This window comes from Elephas maximus, chromosome 5, assembly GCF_024166365.1.
Source record: "Elephas maximus indicus isolate mEleMax1 chromosome 5, mEleMax1 primary haplotype, whole genome shotgun sequence".
NCBI classification, from domain to species: Eukaryota; Metazoa; Chordata; class Mammalia; order Proboscidea; family Elephantidae; genus Elephas; species Elephas maximus.
The window spans coordinates 147,376,921-147,397,687 of NC_064823.1; the positions used below are offsets into that span (position 1 = coordinate 147,376,921).

The 20,767-nt window shown below is 46.5% G+C and overlaps 1 protein-coding gene across 9 annotated transcripts in view; it reads left to right on the plus strand.

The window, feature by feature from the left end:
• Positions 1-1,470: 1,470 nt before the first annotated feature.
• Positions 1,471-20,767, plus strand: part of QDPR (quinoid dihydropteridine reductase) — a 337,362-nt gene continuing 318,065 nt past the window's right edge. For all 9 annotated transcript variants that reach the window (XM_049887025.1, XM_049887022.1, XM_049887026.1 and 6 more), the window contains exons 1-6: positions 1,471-1,607; positions 6,724-6,816; positions 7,830-7,926; positions 8,766-8,906; positions 17,379-17,487; positions 20,087-20,170. In XM_049887025.1, coding sequence (XP_049742982.1) covers positions 1,509-1,607; positions 6,724-6,816; positions 7,830-7,926; positions 8,766-8,906; positions 17,379-17,487; positions 20,087-20,170 — 623 coding nt within the window. In that variant the 5' untranslated portion in view covers positions 1,471-1,508. The remainder of the gene's footprint in view (positions 1,608-6,723; positions 6,817-7,829; positions 7,927-8,765; positions 8,907-17,378; positions 17,488-20,086; positions 20,171-20,767) is intronic.

A 20,767-nucleotide genomic window follows, 5' to 3' on the forward strand; every position in this document is an offset into this window, starting at 1 on the left:
CCTGAGACCAGAAGAACTAGATGGTGCCCGGCTACAACCGATGACTGCCCTGACAGGGAACATAACAGAGAACCCCTGAGGGAGCAGGAGAGCAGTGGGATGCAGACCCCAAATTCTCATAAGACCAGACTTAATGGTCTGACTGAGACTGGAAGGACCCTGGTGGTCATGGCCCCCAGACCTTCTGTTGCCCCAGGACAGGAACCACTCCCGGAGCCAACTCTTCAGACATGGATTGGACTGGACAATGGGTTGGAGAAGGCTGCTGGTGAGGAGTGAGCTTCTTGGATCAGGTGGACACTTGAGACTATGTTGGCATCTCCTGCCTGGAGGGGAGATGAGAGGGTGGAGGGGATTAGAAGCTGGCGAAAAGGACACAAAAAGAGAGAGTGGAGGGAGAGAGCAGGCTGTCTCATTATGGGGAGAGTAATTGGGAGTGTGCAGCAAGGTGTACATGGGTTTTTGTGTGAGAGACTGACTTGATTTGTAAACTTTCACTTAAAGCACAATAAAAATTATTAAAAAAAAAAAATCCTTTTCGAAACCTTAGGACGCACATGTTGCCCCCATGTGTTGCAGAGTAGAACTGCTATATAGTTTTCTTAGAGGCAAGCGGTTTGCTATGGCTGCTAAAGGAAAGGCTGGCCTGTTGGAATCTGTCCAGACGCTCCGTGGAAGAAAAGGCCTAGCGATCGCCTTCCGGAAAGATTAAAAAAAAAAAAAAAAAAATGGAAAGCGATCGCCTTCCGGAGAGATTACCGCTAAGAAAACCCAATGGGGCAGTTCAGCTTTTAACACATGGGATCCCTATGAGTGAGAGCCGAATAACAAAGCCTGTCAGAAACAGATCGTCAGGCCTTTCTCCAGCCATTAAGTTCGTAACTGACTGCAAACCATTCGTGACACCTAGGGACCCTCCTATAAGGACAGATCATTACTGCTCCTATTTTACTGGCCTGGAAACTGAGGCACGGGCTCAGTTAAGGAAGTTGCTTAGAGTCACATAACAATTAAACAGAGCATCCAGGTAGCCAGGCTTCAGAGCGCATTTGAACTGCAGACCCTTTGGTTAGCTGCCGTAGCACTTAACCACTACGCCACCAGGGTTTCCCCTCACTCTTACATAGAAGAAAAATCTATTATCTGTGATTTGTCTTGGCTCCCCAATGGACTCTCAGCTCCTCTGGCGGAGGGGCCATCTGCACTCGCCACTCGCGCACACTGCTCTCCACCGTCTCCGCCTTTAGCCCTGCGCCTCGCAGGCTCTGCGGGCGGGCAGCGGGCCTTGACCGGCGCACCTCCCCAGAGAAGGCCGGGGCCCCCGCGGAGTGCAGGGCCCGCAGAGCGGGGCCGCGCGCTAGGCGGCAGCAGCGGGCGCGGCGCGGGGCGGGTGGCCGCGCGGTCCCTCTTGGCCGGCTGGCGCTGGCCGGGGCGGCGCGGGGCGGGTTGGGGCGGCGCGGGGCGGGGCGCTGGGTAGACCAAGCAGCTGCTGCCGGCGGAGGAGCAGGATGGCGGCGGCGGCGGGCGAGGCGCGCCGGGTGCTGGTGTACGGCGGCAGGGGCGCGCTGGGCACCCGATGCGTGCAGGCGTTCCGGGCCCACAACTGGGTAATGCCCGGGCCTGGGGGCTGCCGGGTCCGGCGGGAGGGGACGGGCATGCTAACCGCGGCTGCACCCCCAGGGTCGGGGCGGGCGGGCTTGACGGTGGCTCCGGGGCGGGGAACCTACAGGGGTAGCCCAGCAGGGCAGTCTGGAGGCGGCTGGGTGCCCCTCTTCGCGCCCTGGAGTGGTGCTTGCACGCCCATGCACGCGTCTACGCAGGTTTTTCTGCCCACGAGTGCGTGGCCTTTGCTCTGTAATATGTGGGATGATGGTGGGTTGCTTTCTCAGCCTCAGCCAGGCCCAGAAAGGCGGACCGGACCGGAGACAGTTCCAGAGAGGGTGGGAGAGGAGGAGCGGAGGTGAGCGGACTAGGAGAGAGTATAAAAAGAAAGTTCTGGAATTACATTGGTCTGGCTCAGGTTACTGTTCCTGTGACCGTGAGCTGGTTACTTAATGCGCAGAGCCTCATTTCCACACCTGTAAAATGGGCATAATGATAGCGTTTACCCCAAGCCAGAGTTGTGAGGATTAAATGAGATAACTGGTGTCATTGCACTCAATTTCCTGACACGTGATAAAAGCTGTTTAAATTTAGCTACAGTAAAACCTGTGGAAGGCGGAACCTGTCAGAGAAGGAAAATGCAAATATATTCCACTAACGGGGAGCAATTGAAAAGTGGTAAGATTGCACCCTGTCAAAGATGGAAAACTTGTGAGACCTGGAAAAACAAGACAATCCTGTGGCGTTCTGCTCTCGTAGGTTTTAACTGTATTATTGGTAGTACTGTTGATATCCTTGTTCCTTTAGCTCCCATTGGTTCTGCTGCGCAAATGCTGGCTGCTTCTCGGCTTTGCAAAGAATATTTTAATTACTTTGCATTGTCAGGTACTTGCACCTGGAAGCAGGCAGGTAGGAGCAGAGTAGACCTTCCACCAGGGACCCTGCTCCCAGCAGGGCTCAGCACATTTCCGGTGGAGACTCCGCCCTGTGTTTGTCTCTGCAGCTGTCATTGTTCAAAGTCTGCCCTGGAGCTCTGGAGAGCTGTTCTGGGTGTCTGTTTAGCAGTAGCTCCAGCCCAGGGGCAGGGATTTCCCTAGAGCCAGAGAGGTCCCAGGGTTTTCTTATAGCTGAGAATTGGGTATAGGGTCATGCTTCTAAAAGGATTCTCAACACACCACCTGCCACCCACCTGCTCGCAACTTGGGAAGACTATAATTTGGGGACATCTTCCCAGGTCTGCAGAGCTGGATGGTGGTAATGAAGGAAGCATTGATGGAGTGCCTGTTAAGGGCCAGGCATCAAAGAGCACCTAAAACCAGAAAGACAAAAACCAGTTCCTTGTGTGGTCAGCTCTGACTTATGGTGACCCCATGTGTGTCAGAGTAGAACTGTGCCACATAGGGTTTTCAGTGGGTGATTTTTTTTTTGGAAAAGAATCCCCAGGCCGTTCTTCTGAGGTGTCCCTGGGTAGACTAGAACTGCCAACTTTTCAGTTAGCAACACCCAGGGACTAAAGAGTCCCTCCAAAAAACCTAAGCCGATTGCAGTTTTGTCGATTCCAACTCATAGCGACCATGTAGGACAGAGTAGAACTGCTTCATAGGGCTTCAAAGGTTGTAAATCTTTACGGAGGTGAGTTCAAGCTGCCACCAACCTTTCGGTTAGTAGCTGAGTGCTTAACCACTGTGCCACCAGGGCTTCTGCGGACTCTCAATTTCATTTAGTTCTCGCCATAACCTCAATGTGGTAGACCCTGTTGGTGCCTTCTGTATTACAGATAGGAAGGCTATGCTTTCCCCTTACCAGGGCACTTAGGTTTTAGTGGTTCAAATCTACCAGCTGCTCCTTGGAAGCCCTGTGGGACAGTTCTGCTCTGTCCTGTCGACTTGACAGCAGTGGGTTTGGTTTGGTTTGGATTTACCTCTGACTGTCTTTTCCCACTTCAATCCTGGAAGCTCCCAGTAGGGCTGGCATGGAGACTTTTCTTTGTCATAACCTCCCCAGGCCTTCTTCCGGCAGAGAAGTCAGGGGCGCTGTTGAATGGTTGCTGTTTTTCACAGCTGTGGCAGAGATACATGTCGCTGGGCCTGTCAGCAGGCCAAGGGGCCCTGGAGCTTTCTGAGTGAGAACCGAGAGTCCCATCTGCCAGCAGTGTTCACCCCCACCATCTCAGTTATTCTCACACTAACTCTGTGACACAGTTGTTAATGACTCCATTTTACTGGTGGAGCCCAAGAGTGTGAAAGCTGCTGTATGGAAGAGCCAGGATTTAAATTTAAGCCGTGATCTGTCTGATTCCCAAGCCCAGAGCCCATCCCACTATGCTCCAGGGCAAAAAAAAAAAAAATCAAATCAGTTGCCGTGGAATTGATTCTGACTCCTGGTGACCCCATGTGTACAGAGTAGAACTGCTCCGTAGGATTTTCAAGGCTGTAACCTTTGGAAAGCAGATCGCCAGACCTGTCTTCTGAGATGCCACACTGGGTGAGTGTGAATTACCAACCTTTCGGTTAATAGTCAAGCACTTAACCATCTTCACCATCTAGGGACTCCATGCTCTAGGGCCAAACCTGTTACCATCGAATTGATTCCAACTCACAGCGACCCTATAGAACAGAGTAGAACTGCCCCATAAGGTATCCAAGGAGCGGGCTGGTGGATTCGAACGGCCAACCTTTTGATAAGCAGCAGTAGCTCTTAACCACTATACCACCAGGAGTGCTGCTTAACCAGTGGGATTAGCAAACAAACGTTCTTCTGCCTTAATGATTTTTCTTTCCCAAGTTAAAAATTTATTAAGTTAATGGCTACACTATTTCCCTGCACAAGTTATTTGCACCAAAATAAAATTGAGTTTCCTTTTCCTTCTTTGCTCATAAAGTTGAATCCACTTTTGTGGATAACAACTGGTAGAATTTTGAGATTTGCTGGTTTTACTGGATTTAATAGATGTCACAGACTTTATTGTAGAAGCATCCATTTACTCTGTTGTTTGCAGCACGAAGAAGTAGTAGTAGCAGTAGTGGTAGTAATAGCAGTAAAAACCAAAAAACCAAACCCATTGCTGTCGAGTCAGTTCTAACTCATAGTGACTCTATAGGACAGAGTAGAACTGCCCCATAGGGTTTCCAAGGAGCAGCTCGTGGATTTAAACTGCCAATCTTTTGGTTAGTAGCCAAGCTCTTAACCACTGCGCCACCAGGGCAGGGATAGGCACACTAGGGTCCACCTGCCCCCTGTTTTGGTACATTCATAAAGCCAAGAATGGCTTTCCATTTTTAAATTGTTGAAAAAAAAAGTCAAAAGAAGAATAATATTTTATAGTGGTTAAGAGCTATGGCTGCTAACCTAAAGGTCGGCAGTTTAAATCCACCAGCCGCTCCTTGGAAACGCTGTAGGGCAGTTCTAAGGCCCTTGTAGGGTCGCAACGAGTCGAAATGGACTCAGTGGCAATGGGTTTGGTTTTGGTTTTGTTTATGTGAAATTCAGATTTCAGTGTCTGAAGTTTTATTAGAACACAACCACGTTCATCCATTTACATATTGTCTATGGCTGTTCTTCCACTGTAGTGGCAGAGGTGAGTAGTCTTGACAGGGTCTCTGTGTCCAACGGAGCCTGAAGTACTTACTGTGAGCTCTAGGGCTTCTCTGAAAGTACAGAGTTTGACCTGACGAGGTGAGGTGGAGGACAGGTGAGGTGTATGAGGGCAGGATGGGCTGGGTTGGGGCACAGTAAGGGCTGTTGTTAGTTCCCGTTGAGTTGGCTCCAGTTCACGTTAGCTGCACGTACAGCAGAATGAAATGTTGCCTGGTCCTGCACCATCTTCATGATCGTTGTAACTGGACAGTACTCTGTTGTGATCTGCATGATTTTCATTGGCTAATTTGTAGAAGTATATCACCAGGCCTTTCCTCCTAGTCTTATTCTGAAAGCTCCACTGGAACCTGTCCACCAGGGGTGACCCTGCTGGTATTTGAAATACCAGTGGCATAGGTTCCAGCATCATAGCAGCACAAAAGCCATCACGGTAGGACAAATCGACAGATGGTAAGTAAAGGGTAGGCTGGCTAAAGCCAAAAGTCCTTGTAAGGAGGCTGAAGATCAGTTGCTGGTTCCTTTCTCTGGTAGATTTCCATTTAAGCCTCTTATCTGCTGTTGGGGAAATAGAATTAAAAACAAAACCTGCTTCCCCAGGAAGGTAGAAGAGAACAAAAACAATTTTATTATTGAATAAGCATCGAACCAGAATGTGATGCATCCCAGGCAACCCACTAAAGAGACTGCCAGGATGGAAGGAAATCTCACCCTTTGTATAGCCAAGTAGATGGAACCCATTTCATACATGTTCTCAAGGTAAATAGTAACTAGTCCTCAAATAAGAGGACTTGACAGCACCGTTTGTCAGACATTGTTTATCCTAAATTCACCTGGCTATCGGGGCTTATCGGGGCAGCCACCAGTGTTTGTTATCTGTCTTTATCCAAAGGAAAAATAAACTCTTATCTTTATGACAGGGCGTAGTTTTACAGCTTGGGGCCAACCCGACTTAGGCTCTTAGCCTCCCATAGAAGCTTTGAGATAGAAGGCTGTCTTCCTTATCGATTACATTGTAAAGAGATGGCCCCAAGTCCTTGAGGAGACATTCCTGGGTTGTAAAACTGCCAAGAAGCCTGTTGAGCCTTTCAAGAAGATTTCTCAAAAGAGGTTAAAAAAAATATATATATAAGATTTCTAAAGTAGACACTAAGAAAAAGGGAAGCGGGGAGGAGTCTCTGTTTTTGCATCTGGGAAACTTATACGTGTATTTGGAGTCCCTGGGTGGTGCAAATGGTTAACTCACTAGGCGGCTAACGGAAAGGTTAGAGGTTCAAACCCACCCAGAGGTGCCCTGGAAGAAAGGCCAGGCAATCTCCTTCTAAAAAAAGCCACTGAAAACCATATGGAGTACAGACCTGAGACACGTGGGGTCACCATGAATTCCAGTTGATTTGACTGCAACTGGGTTTTTTTTTTTTTTTTTTTTTTTACAGTGTCCATTCCCTCATTTCTGGACCTGGATCTTTGTGGGAATAATGAACTCTGTCCTGTCTCCTCACCATTTCTGTGTCTCCTTTCCTCCAGTGGGTCGCCAGCATCGACGTGGTGGAGAATGAAGAGGCCAGTGCTAATGTCGTCGTTAAGATGACAGACTCATTTACTCAGCAGGCTGACCAGGTAGTTCCAAAAAGGCTCTATGGGGCACTGGGGCAGGGGAACCCGGAGACAGGTTTCTGCTGGCCCTGTGTCCTTCCTTTTTGAGAGTATTGTTTCTCAAATTATGAAAGTGAAAAAAAATACAAGGAAGGTCATACATTACCCATCATCCATTTATAGTTAGCCCCCTGTTGACCGTTTCAGCCTGTTTTCTTTGCATATGCTGTGTATAGTATTTTTACAAGTTAAGATTGTATTTTATGTTTTATGGTCACCTTTTTTTTAACTTAATAAACCAAAAAAAACAAAACCCATTGCCGTTGAGTTGGTTCCGACTCATAGCGACCCTATAGAACAGCGTAGCACTGCCCTAAAGAGTTTCCAAGGAGCGCCTGGTGGATTCAAACTGGCAACCTCTAGGTTTGCAGCCATAGCTCTTAACCACTATGCCACCAGGGTTTCCTTTTAACTTAATATTATAATTTAAATACTTCTCCAGATCACTTAAAAAAAACAAAAACAAAATCACTCTCTGTGGGCACAGTGATTTTCATTTTCTAGATTGGCCATGATTTAGTCTTCAGTTGTACATTTAAGTTTTTTGATTTTTTTTTTTTGTTTCTTTAATTGGGAAGGAAAGTAGACTTGGTCAGGATTTGCAAAGAATCCCTGGAAAGAAGTATACCAGAACATTAGCTGTGGGCAGTGAAGCTCTGAAAGATTTTAAAAACCTATTTCCTTTTTTTTTTTTTTTTTTTATTGTTTTATTTCAGAGGTGCTTTTGGTCCCCACCCTTTAGAATGCTCATCAGAAGATGTTTGCGCTTTACAAAAATCACGTTGAAATGTGGTTGGGCTTAACTACCCAAAATGCTCATCATGGATTGGTACTTTATCTAATTTTCAAAATGTTAATTGCAAAGTACTATAAAATGACTTAAAAAGAAGAGAAAAATAAACTGAGGCATCTATAAAGACGCTACCCTGTTAGATTTATTTTGCAGTTCATGGACCCTTTTGCCCTCTTTTTTTAAGGTGACTGTGGAGGTTGGAAAACTCCTGGGTGAAGAGAAGGTGGACGCAATCCTTTGTGTGGCTGGAGGATGGGCTGGGGGCAATGCCAAGTCCAAGTGTGAGTCTTCCCTGAGTTAACCATTCCTTCTGCTCTGCTGTTGGTCCAGCTGACACCAACGGTTTTTCTGTATTTCTCCTGGAATCTTCATAATAGCTCCGTGACGTAGGGAATGAAAAAACCCACACGGTTGCCATTGAGTCCACCCTGGCTCATGGCAGCCCCGTGTGCGTCAGAGTAGAACGGCGCTCCACAAGGTTTGCAGTGGCTGATTTTTTTGTAAGCAGATTACTGGGACTTTCTTCTGAGGCACCTCCGGGTAAATTCAAACCTCCAACCCTTTGGTTAGCAGCTGAGTGTGTTAACTATTTGTACCACCCAGGGACTTGTAACCACCCCTCTGGGGTGCTCCCATGATGCTCGTCAACATTTCTCCAGTTATTTTGTTTGGGGGTTGGTGTTTCCGCTAGACTGAGGTCCAGGAGGCCAGGGCCTGGCTTGTTCTTGCTCATTGCTGTGTCTTTTATGCCCCGGCACAGGGCCTGGTATGGTGGAGGCCCACAAGTAGTATGAATTCAATGAGTCAGTGAATGAATGACTGAGTAAATGACTGTTTGGCCAATCCAGTAAGTCATGTTAACAGTCCTCTTTTATTGGCTGAAACTTTACCAGTTGACTAGTGGGAAAGCTGAGACTCTGGTGATCACATGACCTGGATTCAAACCTGCATCTTTCTTACCTCCAAGCCCTGTGCTGTTTGTGTCAGACTTTGTATAGACAGGGACCGGGGGAGCGGCAGTGCTGTGAGTCTTCCCTGAGCATGGACCCGGGTGGGGCGAGCTTACCTTTCAGTTTCTTCACTGAGAATTGTGAGCTGAGATGTCATTTTTTTCCCTCAGCTCTCTTTAAAAACTGTGACCTGGTGTGGAAGCAGAGCATATGGACGTCTACCATATCCAGCCACCTGGCCACCAAGCATCTCAAGGACGGAGGCCTGCTGACCTTGGCTGGTGCCAAGGCTGCCCTGGATGGGACCCCTGGTAAGCCTTCATCTGCCCGTCTGGGAAATGGAAATGCTCGTGGGTTCACCAGGGCTTCCAGGCATTCCCATGAGGGGATTGGTAAGGAAAACACTTAATCGCCAAGGTGCTTTCCAGCCGTATGGACTGAGCTTCCTGCTAGGCCTTAATCTTTTTAGGGGGCAGGGTTCTGATCCTCTCATTTGTATTCATCCTTGTGTTCATGGTTGTCTAGTGCTGCTATAACAGAAATACCACAAGCAGATGACTTTAACAAACAGAAGTTTATTCTCTAACAGTCTAGTAGGCTATAAGTCCGCCTTTCGGGCACCAGCTCCAGGGGAAGGCTTTCTTTGTTGGTTCTGGGGGAAGGTCCCTGCCATCAATCTTCCCCTGGTCAAGGAGGTTCTCCACGCAGGGACCCCGGGTCCAAAGGGCATGCTCTGCTCCCGGCACTGCTTTCGTGGTCGTATGAGGTCCCCATGTCTCCGTGTTCATTTCTCTCTTTTATATCTCAAAAGCGATTGGCTTAAGACACAATCAAATCTTGTAGATCTCATCAACATAACTGCCACTAATCCATCTTGTCAACATCATAGAGATAGGATTTACAACATACAGGAAAATCACATCAGATGACAAAATGGTGGACAATCAAATAATACTGGGAATCATGGCCTAGCTAAGTTGACAGGTATTTTTTGGGTATACAATCCAATCCATGACAGTAGAGGTTAAGGAATATTATGATCAGGCACCCCTTGCCCATCTGTTTTATCTGCCTATGAGCCACCTAGGAAATGAATGGCGGAGCAGTAGATATTAATTAATTGTTGTTGTGGGTTGCCTTTGGCTCTGACTCCATGTGCAACAGAGCGAAACATTGTCCAGTTCTGCACCATCTTCACTGTCATTGGTGTGCTCCAGTCCATTGTTAAAGCCACTGTGTATTTTGAGTGACTTCCGGCTAGGGAGCGCACCTTTCAGCATTATACTGGATGATGTTCTGTTGTGACCCTTGGGGTTTCCATAGGCTGATTTTCAGAAGTACACCCGCTCCTCACTTATTGACATGGTTAAGTTCCAAAGGCCAGGTTGTTAGGCGAAAATCAGCATTATATGAAAATGGAGGATGGCTGCATCATCACATAACTGCCAGACCACTGAGAATTCTGGCCCAGCAGGATTGACTCATAACCTTAACCATTACAGCCAGTGTTACTCTCGCCTGTTACTTCGGCGTTTGTCACTGCCAGATGTATGTCGTTAATGTGCAAAATAGTTGAATAGTAGATTTTTCACTGTTGTCATCAATGTGAAATATCAGATAACACGATCGTCGATAAGTGAGGTATAGGTATAGATCGCCAGGCCCTTCTTAGTCTCTGTCTGGAAGCTCCACTGAAATCTGCCCTTCATGGGTGACCCTGCTGGTATTTGAAATACTGATGACATAGTTTCCAGTATCATAGGCCAGGGATTGCCAGCATGTAAGCCGCAAGCCCCCATAGTACAACATACTGACAGATGGGTGGTGGATTCATTAGTTAGTAAACATGATTGTTGTCACCATCTTGTGTTCATATGTCACAGCTCAGCAGCTCGGCAGCTGGAAATAGCTTGGGTTTTAGAATGAGAGAGGCTGGAGATGGATTCTTTACTTTGGCTGTGTGTCCTTGAACAAGTTATTTGATCTCTCTGAGCTTCAGTTTCCTTGATTGTCCAATAGTGACAGCATCTACCTTGAAGAGTAATTGTAAAAGTCTTAGAAGTGTTAATATGTGCAACGTGCCCATCTGCACATGGCTGGTCTTATGATACTGTTTTCACTTCATACATATTCCCTTAATCCTAGGGCAGGTGCCTTTATTATCTTTTTCAATTTATCGGTAAGGAAAGCAAAACTCAGAGAGGTTAGGTAAGTCGTCTGAGCTTATGCAGCATGTAAGCTGCGGAGCTGGAACCAAAACTGTGGTCATTTGACTCCAAATAGCGTGCCTTTTCCACTACGTCATGCAGAACTGAGTTTCCTTTGCATTTTTCCTCCCTTTCGGATAAACCCAAACCAGAAAAACCAAACCCACTGTCAGTGAATGGATTCTGATTCACAGCAAGCCCATAGGGTTTCCAAGGCTATAAATCTCTATGGAAGCAGACTGCTGCATCTTTCTCCTGTGGAGCTGTTGGTGGTTTGAACCGTTGACTTTTTGGTTAGCAGGTCAAGTGCCTTAACCTGCACCATCAGGGCTCCTCTGGGATAGGGTGAAAGGAATTTAAGAGGGTGGGGAGTGTAGGGAATGAGGTTACCAGGAGGTAGAGAGTGTCTACCACCCATGTTAATAAACTCTTCTTAAAGAAGAATCAGAGCTTTTTCCTTAGGGCTGCTGTAACAAATTACCACGTACTTGGTGGTGTAAAAACAGTAGAAATTTATTCTCTCACTGTTTTGGTGGTGGCAGGGCCACTCTCCCTCTGGAGGCTCTGAGGAGGAATCCGTTCCTTGCTTCTTTCCTGATTTCTGGTGACTCTGGACACACCGTGGCCTATCACTCCAATCTCCGCCTCTGTCTTCACGTGGCCCTCTCGTCTCTCTCTTCTCCTTTTCTGTCTCTTACAAGGAAACTTGGATTTAGCACCCACTCAGGTGATCCGGGATGCTCTCATCCTAGATTCTTAACTTCATTGCATCTGCAAAGACTTTTTTTCCAAGTAAGGTCGTAGCGACAGGTTTCAGGAGTAGGACATGGGCATGTATTTTTGGAGTTTACCAGTTAGCCTGCTATACCATTACGACGATAGCTTTGTGAATGAGAATCAGCATAGACTGGATTCCCAGATGGCGGAGCTCAGTCACATCCCTACTTTCCCGCTTGTCCACCGTTTCTGATACCAGCCATCTGGAGCTAAATCAGACCTTATAGGTTAAGAGGATACCCTCCATGGGTTAGTAAATTGCTGGGACGACTCACAGAACTCATGGGAGATTGTATACTTACGACTTTGTTGTTGGCTTTGTGTGCCGTCAAGTCAATTCTGACTCATAGCAACCCTAAAGGACAGAGTAGAACTGCCCCATAGGGTTTCCTAGGCTGTAATCGTTACGGAAACAGATTGCCAGGTCTTCTCTCCCACAGAAGAGCTGGTGGGTTTGAACTGCCAGCATTTCAGTTAGTAGCTTCCAGTTTTATTATAGTAAAAAACCAAACCATACCTGTTGCCCTCGAGTCGATTCCAACTTGTAGCAACCCTATAGGACAGAGTAGAACTGCTCCGTAGGGTTTCTAAGATGCGGCTGGTGGATTTGAACTGCTGACATTTTTGTTAGCAGCCGTAGCTCTTAACCAGTGCACTACCAGCCCGTAGCTCTTAACCAGTGCACTACCAGGGCCCCTTTATTATAGTAAAAGAGTATAAATCGGAATCATCATAAGGAAGAGATACACAAACGAGGCCTGGGAACGTCCCCAGTGCAGAGCTGCCTTGTCTCAGAGAGCACACATCACCCTCCCTTCACCAACCAGGAAGCTCTCTCAGCCTTCCTGTTCTGGGCTTTTATTGGCCGATCCTGTACGATAGGCTAAATCATACCTCCAGAGGCTAGTTGATATCGGCCTCCCTGCTAAGTCATTTCTGGTCTGGCTAGCCCCACTGGTCAGCACAAATTCTCAGGTGTGGCCTGGAAGTCCCACATCAGGCACCTCAGCACTCCAAGGATTATATCTCAGGAACCAAGGACAAAGGCCACCTTATTTAGGGTAAAATCAGGTTCTTTACCCCACAACCATCTTTCTCAATTTTAACTCTGAGTCCCTTACTAATTAACTTCTTGCCACTGTCTTTGTTTTATTACATTTCTCAGAGTTTATGAGTCCATGGCTATTGTAGTAATGAAAGCTGTGAAATGTTAGGTATTTGAGTGAAATCTGATTTTTATTAAAGGTGACACAGAGCAGAGGAACTGGACAGTAAATACAGAGACAAGTAATAGCTTGACCTGTAAAAAGAGAACCCCAGGACCAAAAGACTTATTTTCCTAAAGGATATAACAGTTTCCTACTTCCCTTTTTATATTTTATATACTGGCTTGTAATTTTTCATCTTTGTTTAAATTTTAAAACAGTGATTAAGACTGTAGGCTCCAGAATTACACAGGCTGATTTTCTATTGTAGTTCTGCCACTGACTTGCTGTGAGGTATTTGGCAAGTTACTTAACCTCTCTGAGCCTCAGTTTTGTCATCTGTAAAGTGGAGATTAGTAATAATACCTTCTTTATAGAGTTGTTGTGACTTGTCAATGTCTTACTAGATGTAAACGGTCACTTGTAAATGTTAGCTGTTGTTTTCTCCACGCCTGCTTTTACACACCCACTCTTGCTTCACATGTCATTAAATTTGTTCATCTCTGAGCTCTCAGATCAAATGTTGGCCAACCGATTTGGGTCATGACATCTTTTCACTTTTGTTTAGACCAGGGAAAAACCTAAGAGAATCTGTGAATAATTTGAAAGTACATGAAGAATCAGGCTTAATAGTCCCTTAGACCCAAGAAGATTGTTCAATGAAAAGAAATGTTTTTCACTTGGAAAGATACTGAAAAGACCCCAGCTTGCTATTTCTGAGGTTGAGTTTGTGGATTCTCAACTGGAGGATATGCTCAATTAAAATGATGGTGATGGCTTTTGTTTGTCATTCAAGGATCTGTGCCGGGATTGGAAATCTGTTTTTAGGGACCACACTCATCATTATATCATTTGGAAGAAAAGGTTTATCTTCTTAGTGAAATGCAGATATGTACACACACACACACACACACACACACACACACATATTAAAGCAGAGGGTCAGTGAAACAAAGGGAAACCCTCAGTGAGATGGACTGACATGAAAGCTCCAACAATGGGCTTAAACATACCAAGGATTATAAGGATGGTGCAGGACTGGGCAACATTTTGTTCTGTTATATGTAAGGCCACCACAACTTTACGGCAACTGATAACAATATGTACATGCATGCATATTATTACACACACACATACATATATGGAAATATATATATATTTGTATATAAATATAAATATGAAAAAACCAAACCTGTTGCCATTGAGTCGATTCTGACTCAGCGACTCTGTAGGACAGAGTAGAACTGCCCCATAGGGTTTCCAAGGAGTGGCCGGTAGATTTGAATTGCTAACCTTTTGGTTAGCAGCTGAGCACTTAACCATTGCACCACCAGGGCTCCGAGATATATGTACGTGTACGCTCAGTTGCTAACCAAAGGTTGGCAGTTTGAATCTACCACCTGCTGCTTGGAAACCCTGTAGGGCAGTTCTACTTTGTCCTGTAGTGTTTCTGAGTTGGAATCGACTCGATGGCAATGAGTTTGGTTTTAGTTGGTATGTGTGTATATATATATATATTCCCCGCCCCCCCATATCTTGCAAATGATCCCCCTTACCCACATTTTGTACCCAAGGAAGATGTTGTTCTGCAGAATTAAGCCATCAGGGCTCTTAGTTGCTTGCTTTTGCCTTTATCAGCTTCTTGCCCTTGCGCAATAGAGTGGAATGGAGGGTGAGCTCTGGGAGCTTTGCTGGGGAACTGGGGCTGGGTTAAGGAGCACCCGTGCACTGGTTTATTTCAGTCACTGCATATGTTGTTAGGTCTTCATTACACTGTTGGCTTCCTGCCCGTGATTAAACAGAGAGCCCAGGCATGGTGAAATATTTTTCTTGTGTTTCTAAACAACTTTTTGAGACCTTGACCCTCTTTTGCAATTTGAGGTTATTGTTGAACCGTTTTGGTGATTGGGTCCTTGACTGGGATGTGATCCCTCCCACCCCGGTCCCAGTGGACCTTTGATGCCTCCTCAGTGCGTTATACTTTAAACAGCACATTTGCTGGGGGTTTAAGGAGGTGGCTGACCTTTCTAGAAGACACAGAGATTTTCTGAAGGAGGAGAGGCATTTACAGGGATTATTGCTGTTGTTGTTGTTAGGTGCTGTTCAGTCAGTTCTGACTCATAGCGGCCTTTTGTACAACAGAGCAAAATACTGTCCGGTCCTGCGCCATCCTCACAATCGTTGCTATGCTTGAGCCCATTGTTGCAGCCACTGATCAGACAGTGTTCCGCTGCTCTTCATGAGGTTTTCACTGGCCAATTTTTTCAGAAGTAGTCTATCTTAGCATGGAAGCTCCATTGAAACCTGTCTACCATGCGTGACCCTGCTCGCACCTGAAATATCAATGGCACGGCTTCCAGCATCACAGCAACATGCAAGCCACCACAGTATGACAAACCGACAGATAGGTGGTGGTTACAAGGATTAGGCATTCTTTTGTTTCGTTTAGTTAGCACCTGTGGATGGCTGCTATGGAGACTGTAGAGAGGAAAGAGGCTCTGTCCTGGCACATGCCTGTAGGACAGATTTATTAGTGTCCTGGGGCTGCCATGATAAAGTACCATAAACTGGGTGGCTTAGAACAACAGAAATTAATTACCTCACAGTTTGGAGGCTGGAAGTCTGAAATCAAGGTGTCTGCAAGGTTGGCTCCTTCTGAAGGCTCTGAGGGAAACTGTTGTTTGTCTGGCTTCTGGTAGTTCCTGGCAGTCCTTGGTGTTCCTTTGCTTGAAGATGGATCGTTCCATATCTGCCTCTGTCTCCACATGGCTGTATCCCCTCTATGTCTCTGTCTGTGTCTCTTATAACAGCACCACTCATTGGTTTAGGACTACTTTGCTCTGGTAAGGGAGCCCTGGTGATGCAGTGGTTCAGCACGCAGCTGCTAACTGAAAGATTGGTGGTTCCAACCCACCAGTGGCTCCACAGGAGAACGATGTGGCAGTCTGCTTCCATAAAGATTTCAGCCTTGGAAACCCCATGGGACAGTTCTACTCTGTCCTGCAGGGTGGCCATGAGTTGGAATCGACTTCATGGTGGTGGCTTGGCTACTCCGGTATGACCTCCTGTGAACTTAATTAATTATATCTGCAGAGACAGTATTTCCAAATAGGGTCACATTCATAGGAACCAGGAGTTAGGACTTCAGCGTTATCGTTTTTGGGGACACAATTCAACCCATAACAATTACTAAACCTGCCCAACTCTTGGTTTCCTCAGCAGTGAAAATAAGATCATCGTCATGGCTTTTATGATAAATGTTAAGTGCCGGGCATGATGTTATATCCTTTCCCTTCTCTCCATAAATGTCCATCCTTCTCTTCTTCTTGGCCTCTTCTCTGCCTTGACCTGGTCCTCTCCAGGCCTCTGTGGAGGCAGCCTCTGTGGAGACCGTGTTCTTGCAAACTCATGGCCAGGAAGGCCACAGTCCCCAGACAGCCTGCCCCCTGCCCTTTTTCTTCATGTTCTCTCTCCATTTTGGGGATTGGTGAAGGCTGAGGGGACCATGCCTGAAAAAAGACACCTAGGCCTAGATGTTTATACAGTTTTCAGGAATAGAGGGATGCTCAGAATTTTCCTCATTTGTCTTCATTTCCTAGTGCTGCTGTAACAGAAATACCACAGGTGGTAGCTTTAAAGAACAGACATTTAGCTTTTCACAGTTCTGGAGGGTAGAAGCCAGAATTCAGGCCTGGCTTTAGTGGGAGGTCCTTCCTTGTCTATCTCAGCTTCTAGTAACCAGCACTTTTGGAGCATCTCGGCTGTAGATGTGTCTGCCTCTGTAGCTGTCAGATTGAGTCTGTCTTCCTCCTGTACATGCTTACTTCTGTCTCATCCTGCTCTTTTTATAACTCAGAAGTGATTAGGTTTAGGACACACCCTACACTGATAGGGCCTCATTAGTATAACAAAGAAAACCCTGTTCTTAAATGGGATTGTATCCACAGGTACAGGGTTAAGGATTCCAACACATATTTTGTGGGGGGCACAGTTCAGTCCATAACACCCTCTCTCTCAGTCATCTAGTGCTACTGTAACAGAAATGCTGCAAGTGGATGGCTTTAACAAACAGAAGTTTAATCTCTCACAGTCTAGGAGGCTAGAAGTCCAAATTTAGGGCACCAGCTCCAGGGGAAGTCTTTCTCTCTCTGTCAGTTCTGGGGGAGGGTCCTTGTTATCAACCTCCCCCTGGTCTAGGAGCACCTCAAAGTTGGAACCCCAGGTCCAAAGGACACGCTCTGCTCCTGGCTCTGTTTTCTTGGTGGTAGGAGGTCTCCCTGTCTCTCTGCTGGCTTTTCTTTTTTTTATACCTCAAAAGAGATTGCCTCAAGGTGCAATCTGATCTTGTAGATTGAGTCCTGCCTCATTAACATAACTGCATCTAATCACGCCTCATTAATATCGCAGAGGTAGGATTTACAGCACATAGGAAAATCACATCGGATGACAAAATGGTAGACGGTCACACAGTACTGGAAATTATGGCCTAGCCAAGTTGACGAATATTTTTGGGGGATGCAGTTCAATCCATGACACTGTCTTTGCTGTCACTCTGCCAGCCAGTGGTAACCGAGCTGCTTTCTCCGTTTCCCAGGGATGATCGGCTACGGCATGGCCAAGGGTGCCGTGCATCAGCTGTGCCGGAGCCTCGCGGGAAAAAACAGTGGCATGCCATCGGGCTCGGCCGCCATCGCTGTGCTCCCGTAAGTGGCCGGGGTGCTCCAGTTGCTGTCGTGCCCTGGCTCACTGCTAAGCGTTAACATTTGCCTGAGAGTCTCTCTCCCCCAGGAACTCGTGTGTGCTGTCGTAGGGATTCTAAAATCACCAAAGCCCCATAAGATACTGCTGCAAGTTGGATTATCCTGGTCTGTCCAGAATGGTTGATTCGGTGGCGGGGTGGGTCTGTCTTTCTTGTTTTCTTTCCTTCCCTCCATCTTTTCCTTTAAAAGTAGTTTACACATTTTACTCTAATACTGTAAAATTGTGGTAGTTATGTTCTTTAAGGGGCCCTGGTGGCACAAAGGTTAAGCGCTTAGCTGCTAACCAAAAGGCTGGTGTTTTGAAACCACTCAGCTGCTCCATGGAAGAAAGACTTGGCAATCTGTTCGCATAAAGATTACAGTTTAGGAAATCCTATGAGGCACTTCTACTCTGTCACGTTGGGTCGTTATGAGTCGAAATTGACTTGGCAGCACTGAACAACAACAACAATAACAACATGTTCTGTAAAGCCCCCAGCCTTGTTTGACCTCAGCTGGGAATGTGGGGGTGAGGAGTCTCAACTTTTTCGCTAATCTGTGCATGCTCATGTAGTCCCTGGGTAGTGCAAACAGGTCACACACTCAGCTGCAAACTGAAGGGTTGGAGGTTCGAATCCACCAAGAGGTGCCTTGGAAGAAAGGCCTGGTGGTCTGCTTCTGAAAAATCAGCCTTTGAAAACCCGATGGAGCACAGTTCTACTGACACACATGGGGTCTCCACGAGTCGGAACTGACTTGATGGCAGCTGGTACTGGGTGTATGTGCATGTCCATGAGAGGGCCCCGAGTATTGATTTTTGGGTTGGGAATAGACGAATTTGCAAATTTGGAACCCATGATTAATGAGGATCGACTGTATGTAGTTCTGTTTTTCAAGTTATTATAAGGCTGCTGTGAAAGAGGGACTCTACTCTGTGTGTGCGTGTGTGTGTGTGTGTGTGTGTGTATGGGGGTGTTGGCGTGTGTGGCAGTGTAGGGGGAGGATCCATGGAGAATATGAGAAACTATGGGAGATTTTTCCATTAGTGATAAGAGGGAGGTCCCTAGTCAGCTGCCGAAGCAGAGCCAGCTTGGGTTTGGCGGCTCTTCTTGCTGGAGGGCTTCCAGCACCAGCTGGCTTGTCTCTTACCAGTTGCGCTGTGATATGCTGGGATTGTTGGAGCCACTGGACTGACGGCGCCTTAGTGATCAAGTGCTGCTATAACAGAAATACCACAAGTGGATGGTTTTAACAAACAGAAATTTATTCTCCCACAGTTTAGGAGCCAAAGAGTCCAAATTCAGGGCGCCAGCTCCAGGGGAAGGTTTTCTCTCAGTCAGCTCTGGGGGAAGGTCTTTGTCATCAATCTTTCCCTGGGTCTAGGAGTTTCTCAGGGCAGGGACCCTGGTCCCAAAGGAAGCACTCCACTCTTGGCTCTTCTTTCTTGGATGTAGGAAGTCTCTCTTTGTTCTCTTGTCTCTGCTCTTATCTCTTATAGGGCAGTGAAATGCCAAGACTCAAGATACATCCCACCCTAATCCTACCTCATTAACATAACAAATGTAACCTGTCCTCAATATGACCTAATCTTGCCTCATTAACATAACAGACAGCTCACTCCCAAATGGGACCATAACCACAGGCATAAAAAAAAACAAAACAAACAAAAAATAACCAAGTCAGTTGCCATCCAGCTGATTCCAACTCATAGCGACCATATAAGACAGGGTAGAACTGCCCCATGGGGTTTCCAAGGAGCGGCTGGTGGATTCCAGCTGCTGACCTTTTGGTTAGCAGCTGAGCTCTTAACCACTGTTGCACCAGGGCTCCAACCACGGGCATAGAGGCTAGGATTTACAACACATCACAAAATGGAGGAGAACCACACAATACTAGCAGTCATGGCCTAGTCAAGTTGACACATATTTTGGGGGGATACAGTTTAATCCATGACAGACAGACTTCCCAGTTCCCTTTTATTAGTGAGGTTCTGAGATCCTGTGACCTAGTCCCACAGCTATTTAAGTGATCCCTGAGAACTGAATGTTCTGGAGAGATTTGTACATATCTCAATCCTGTATCCTCTTGCAGAAAATCATAAGGTTTCATGGGATACAGCTACAACACAAAGGATGAGGCTGTCTTTTCCCATACTTGAAGGAATACTATTTCACTTTAAAAAATGCATAGAAATGAGTGTGCTACTTTTTAGAGAGCAAGTGAAGGCTTAAACAACAAAGCCATTTATTTTTAAAAAGGAGCAAGATGTGGCTCTTTAATCTTGTTCTGGTCTGCCTAAAGGCAGAGTCACAGGGCACTCAGTGAACTACGCTCGATGGGATCTTTGTTAATGTGGACACCTGTCTGGCCTGTCTCTGGCTATCCTTGTTGTCTTATCTGCCCCTGCAAATGTTGTTGCCCTTGATCCTGAGGCTCATGGTGTTGATGCTAAGTGTTTGCATTTTCCTGGTCTTTGGAGGGTCCCTCTGGCTGGAGCAGAGGATGGGTGGCTGTTATTAGGAAGATTATGTACAAATAACAAGCTTCTCTCTGTGTGATGCAGGGTTACCCTGGATACCCCGATGAACAGGAAATCCATGCCTGAGGCCGACTTCAGCTCTTGGACACCCTTAGAATTCCTGGTTGAGTGAGTATCATGATGACAGTGACCAAGCAGTTTCCAGCTCCTTTTCTCTGCCTTTATAGGCTTGGGGACATGGGTGGTCTTTGTGAGGTTACCAGGTCCCCTGGTTTGAATCTCAATCTCATGGTAGCTGGATTTAGAAACGGGTTACAGAGTCCAGGGGTTAACACTGCTGACTCTAGCCCAGACTCCCCCACACACCAACCAACCATCCTGTATGATTTATTTAACTCCTCGGGCCTGAGTTTTCTTGTCTGTGTAATGAGATCCATAGTGATGTTAGCTGTCATTGAGTCGGCCACCCCATGTACAATGAAATCGGACTGCTGTGAACCACAGAGTTTGCATTGGCATTTTGGAAGGAGATCAGAAGGAGATACATCTTAGCCTGGAAGCTCCGCTGAAACCTGTTCAGCATCATAGTAACACACAAGCCTCTACTGTCCCCTATAAAAAATAATGCTAAAACCCAAAACCAAACCAATGGCTGTCAACTCATAGTGACCCTACAGGAGGGAGTAGAATTGCCCCAGAGGGTAGTTTTGAACTGCTGACCTTTTGTTTAGCAGCCAAATTCTTAATGACTGTACCACCAGGGCT